The sequence below is a fragment of the Trypanosoma grayi genome, assembly GCF_000691245.1.
Source record: "Trypanosoma grayi strain ANR4 Tgr_1089_V1, whole genome shotgun sequence".
NCBI lineage: Eukaryota > Euglenozoa > Kinetoplastea > Trypanosomatida > Trypanosomatidae > Trypanosoma > Trypanosoma grayi.
This window is the reverse complement of record NW_008826708.1, coordinates 1-5,314: the sequence shown is the minus strand read 5'-3', so window position 1 is coordinate 5,314 and position 5,314 is coordinate 1. Positions and strand designations below refer to the sequence as shown.

General features: G+C 57.9%; 2 protein-coding genes across 2 annotated transcripts; both read right to left on the bottom strand.

The window, feature by feature from the left end:
- Positions 1–367: 367 nt before the first annotated feature.
- Positions 368–1,210, bottom strand: DQ04_10891010 (hypersensitive-induced response protein 1-like; the record flags this gene model as incomplete). The annotated part of the gene is made up of 1 exon (XM_009316387.1): positions 368–1,210. The coding sequence occupies one exon, from the start codon at positions 1,208–1,210 to the stop codon at positions 368–370; it is 843 nt and encodes a 280-aa protein (XP_009314662.1).
- A 467-nt stretch (positions 1,211–1,677) lies between these two features.
- On the bottom strand, positions 1,678–4,347 carry DQ04_10891000 (hypothetical protein; the record flags this gene model as incomplete). The annotated part of the gene is made up of 1 exon (XM_009316386.1): positions 1,678–4,347. The coding sequence occupies one exon, from the start codon at positions 4,345–4,347 to the stop codon at positions 1,678–1,680; it is 2,670 nt and encodes an 889-aa protein (XP_009314661.1).
- Positions 4,348–5,314: the final 967 nt, after the last annotated feature.

The window sequence follows — 5,314 nt, the reverse complement described above, 5'->3', positions numbered from 1 at the left end:
CCAGTTCCCTTTCCCCTTTGGGCAAAAGTTAACCCGCAGCCTCAAATGATGGTGAGACGCACTGTGTGACAGAGAGACACAGAGGGAAAATAATTAGGAAGCGAGCAGTAGGAGCGTTAAAGACAGTGCAGCAAATATCCAGCACACACCGCTGTGCCGTGGAGAAGTCACCATCCGACAAAAAAGCAAGACACTCGTGCACGCCAATCGACACCGTCCCAAGGCCGTGCTGTACCCAAAGCAACAGGAGAAAAAAAAATGTGGATACACCACACAGCAACTTATTTAACACCCACTGTTCCACGCTAGGGGTATGGACAGAAAATGGCGCATACGCGATAAACGCTTACAGAAACACATGATTCCTTCAGTGCATAGCGTTAGAAGCCCCTTTTCGTAATCCCTTCGCCATTGCGTCCAGGCCGCCGGCTCCGTCAATTATAAGAAGACTGCCGCCGCTGTTCTCCGCTACGCTCTTCATGGTGTCGTAGTACTGGTTGATCAGCAGCAGGTTCAGCACGTCCTCATTATTCAGCCCGTTCGCATCGTGCCGCATCACCTCGACGGACTTCCGCAGGCCCGCCACGATAGCCTTGCGCTGCTCCGCCAGCCCCTGCCCCGCCAGCCGCCGCGACTCGCACAGCGCCTCGGCGGCACGTACGCGTTGCATCTTCTTCGTCTCCGCCTCGTCTACCGCAGCAACACGCAGACGCTGGTACTTCTGAATGCTGTTGATGGCCTCCGTCATCTCATCCCCGGGGTCGATCTCCGTGATGAGCGCTGACACGATGTCCCAGCCGTACACCTCCATGATGGCGTCCGTCTCGTTCTTGAGCTGCTGCGAGATGGTGCCGCGCTCGATGAAGAGGGCCTCAAGGTTGTACAGCGGGATCTTCGCCTCCACAGAGTTCTCCACGTAGCTCTGGATTATGCTTAGGGGCTCTTCCAAGCCGTAGAAGGCAGCATCCACACGGTCCGGTACCACCTGCACATTTATCGTCAGCTTGAGCGTCACGAACACGTTGTCCTTTGTCTTGGACCTGATCATAAAGTGGTGTTCACGCAGCCGCATCGACAACGTTCCCGCTTTGTACGTCCACGGCAGCACGCAATGGCAGCCGGGGCCGGCGATCGTGTTGAACCTGCCACACGTCTCCAGCACGGCCACTTCAGACTGGCCCACAGTGGTGCAGCAGAAACACTGCCCCATCACGCCGCTCGTGCAGCACTTTCTACTGCGCTGTGTGAGTGTGTATGCTGTGCCACTCCCCCTTTCCGTGTGGCGTGTGGGTGAGTGGGGAGGGGCACGAGTTTGGAGGAAGAAGAAGAAGTGGAGAGGAGGATGGGCATGCACGGCGGCTCTTGGTGGCGGCGGCGATGGTGAAGTACACGTGCGGGAAGCCACTGCGGCAGCAGCGCCAGAAGCACTACGAAAGACGAGAAACAAAGAAACAATCACACATCTGCTGTGGGGTCGGCTGCGGGGTACACCCACTCCCCGCCACACTCCCACACACCACGTTTCACACATACGAGCACACAAATATAGAACAACAAAACAACCTTGACAATTAGTTTCAGGGGGGGGGGAGTGAAGACAAGAAATGAGTGACACATCGTCATTCTTGCAGAGCGTTCCAAGTGTGCGAGCAGTTATGCATCACGTATTCGCTGCCCTCACGTTGGACGACTGACGGGGCGGCGGGGACAATACTCCACCGCACGGATGGGCCGCAGTTGTTGTGCCACGGCCTCCACCTGCGGCTCTTCTTGCTGCTGCGACCGGCCAGCAGCGTTTGTCTCGCCTTCTGTTGTTGCTTCCACTGCAGCCTCCGCAGATTCCACTACCTGCGGCTGCTCCTCTCCTTCTGCTCCTTCTACTGGTGGATGCTGGTCCTCTACCACGACTTCCTGTGTGTTCGGGGCTGCACGGTTTTGTAAAAACTCGCGCCCTCGCCGCACAGCACTCACACCAAGAGTGATAAACGTCATGTACATCACCGCGCCGATGGACGGGGAGGCCTCCCAGTTCCACACGACGCTGCTGGTGTGGTAGATGAACAGCTTCACCAGGTAGCCCAGCGCAAGGGCCTGCAACAGGCCTGTCACGTACACTGCCACAACGTGTGCGGTGTTGCGCCGCGTCCAGAACTCCGGCAGCAGCTGGAACTCGTGCACATGTGCCTCCGTCTCAGCGCGCACATGCCACCGGCTGTACACTAACGCAAAGGCGAAGGCCGCAAGCAGCGTGAGCATGAAGTACGCGAACATTGTGAGGATCATCCCGTCCAGGTTGAACATCGTGCGGTACGCCACGGTTCTCCACGGTGTCCGGCAGGACATCTCGCCCAGTGTGGCGTGTATCGACATCGTGGCGGCGGCGAACACAATCGCAACCGACACCGCAAGGGCGATGCCGAGCACGATGTGGCGCGAGCTTTGCCACAGCAGCGTGCGGCGCCGGATGGAGATGCTGAACGGCTTCTTGCAGATCTCGCAGCGGTTCACGTTTCGCACGTTGCGCTTCGCACTCTCCATGCGCCAGTGGTCGAGGCACGTGCGGTGCACCCAGCGGACGGAGCCGGTGCACTCGCATGCCGATACAAGCTTTTCGTCTTCCTCACCGTCGCGGCAAATTCGGCAGATACGCTCATCCTCTTCCTCCTCGCTGGCTTGGTACAAGAATGTGTGGCTGCCAGCTGCCGTCTTTTTTTGGTCGGTGCCGTCCTCCGCCGCGGTGTCTTGCTGCTGCTGCCTCTTCTCCTGTGCGTTGCCGGGTGCCTGCATTTGCACCACGCAAGGCGGATCCATTTCGGTCATTTCGCGCGGGTTGGGAAGAGCAACGGCAGATTCGCCCCGCTCCTGTTCGGAGTGGCGTGGGTACTGCGACACCGATGCCGCTAGACGACTGCTCTTAGGCGTCGTCACCAAGCTGGTATGCGGTTCTTCCTCATCCTCGGTGGGTGCTCTCAGGAGCTGCTGCTTTTCCCCCACCACCATGTGCTTCTTCCTCTTCAAGGAGGAGGGGGCGCCTACTGCTTCTGCCGCTCCTTGTTGAGGCAGGGATATGTGAACTGCCGTCGTTGTGTGGTGCTCACTCTCGCCGTGATGGCTAGTGGCGCTGTAACCACTAGTGAGGACGTCTGTAGGCACAGTTGCCTGCTGTTGTTGCTGTGGTTCTTGCTCCAGCATGGTCGGCGATGTGGATTCCTGCCTCTGCCGCGCACGCGCCTCCTCCATGAGGCGGCGGTGCTGCTCCTCCAGCCGGCTCTGGTGCTGCCTNGCACGCCGCTCAGTGTAGAGGCCCAGCAGGAACATGTAGCTGCTGACCGCCACGCCAATCACGGCATTGCGCAGGGCGTACGGTGGGTACCACAGCCAGCCCACCACGTCAATGTCGGAAAGGTAGGCGGGGAGCAAGTCGATGCGCCAAAGTGTGTACGGTGCCGTCAGCAGCAGAAACACCAGCGGCAGGGCGAGAGCAAAGACGTTCTGCATCCACACCTCCGTCTCAACGGGGCTCTGCTGAACGAAAACGCGCATCTGACACGTGGAGTTGCCGGAACTCATCGCATACCCGCGACGCGAATTAATGATGAAATAGTACGCCTTTTCCTCCGCCGTCGGCGCGACGCGAAGCATCACCATCGGCAGGAGATTGCAGAAGGCACTGCTGTCGAGGATCGTGGCAATGGCGTTCCAGAAGAGCGACCACGCGCTTGGAGATTCCTTGTTGCTCGGCCTGTACGGCAGCGTGCTGCTGCTGTTGTCGCCGTCCGCGTCCCCCGCCCCCGACGCCTCNTCTTTGGTGCGCACCTCAACGTTGATGTAGAGGCCGTAGCAGTTGTCCACTGGGATGCTGCTGTCGTAGCGGTTCTCCAGCAGCTGCGCGACGATACTGATGATGTGATTCGCCTCGCCGTTGAACTCCACAACAAACCTTGTGTCCCCAGTCAGCGTGACAGGAACCACGCTGTTCTTGGTGCTCGTTTTGTGCATGAATTCATTCACTGTCCGCCCCGACCGCAGAATGACGGAGTGCGTATCGCCATGATGATGATCATGTTGTTCTTGCTGCTGCTGCTGCTGAGATGTGACGTACAAGTCATCGCTGCTGTCCTTGGTGCTAACACTGCTGCTGCTACTACTACTACTGCTGCTGCTGCCGCTGCTGCTTGCTGTTGCTGCGGTGAGTGTGGCGAACGCAATTGGTGGGCCGAGCGTGCAGCGTGACTTTGCCCCACCGCAGTCGAGCAGCAGCGGCCACGACCCTGTGCCCTGAGCCGCGATCGACAGCGCAGTCACGAACACAACGAGAAGTGCGTGCAGGCTACGTGATGACCGCATGTTTTCTTCTCTTTGCTCTCCTATATATATATATATATATAGGTACTGTCTCTCTGTATATAATATAGGCACACGTGACTTCCTCTCAGCCTCCCAGATTAAGTGCTGTTCCACTCCCGGCGAGCAGAGTACACCTCGCACCGGTGTAAATATATAGCAGGAATAGGCACGAAGCTTACCTTCGTACTTATCCTCGTACGTATCTTCCTCAACTCCCTTCTAAATATGTCCCGGTGCCTCAATATGTTTGTTTGTATGTTTTTTTCTCCTTTTTCTTCTTCTTCTTCTTTCCTTCGCTCTTCAAGACCTTATTTCCCTGCCCTTCTTCCTGTTTGACTACACTGACGCTTGTTGTGATTGACCCTTCTGCTCCCCCCTGTTTTTTTTTCTTTTGCTGTGCCCAACCGGTGCAGCAGTGCGAGAAGCCCCTTCTTCAAAACTCCACGGACTACTCGCGCTGAGTGCGACAACAAGCGGACCAACGATTGGGCACCCTATGCGACAAGGCAAACTGAGAGGAGAGGAGAGGAGAGGAGAGGCGGGTGAGTAAAGGAGTATGCGAGGCACACGCAAACACATGCGCAAGGACACACCACAGAAGCACCGCCAAAGAAAACAAAACGAAAGGAACAACAACAACAACAACAACAACAGCGACGACTACCAACACTTAATCGCTTAATCAAAGTCTATGCCGAGCGCCTCATCACCGGCAAACACATCGGTTGGCTCCTCCCGCTTGCGCTCAGGCTGCCGCTTTGGCTGCGGGCCGTCGTCTGTGCACGCCAGCTCCGCGGCCTGCAGCTCCTGCAGGTGGCCGCACAGCGCATCCAGGCCGGCTGTGAACGCGGCATCAGCAACAGGTGCCGCGCCCGTGTCGCCGCTGCCTTCTTCCCCCTCTTCCCACTCCCTCTCCACCGCCGGCGCCACACCGCCGTCACCACCGCTGCTGCTGTGCCCATTGTTG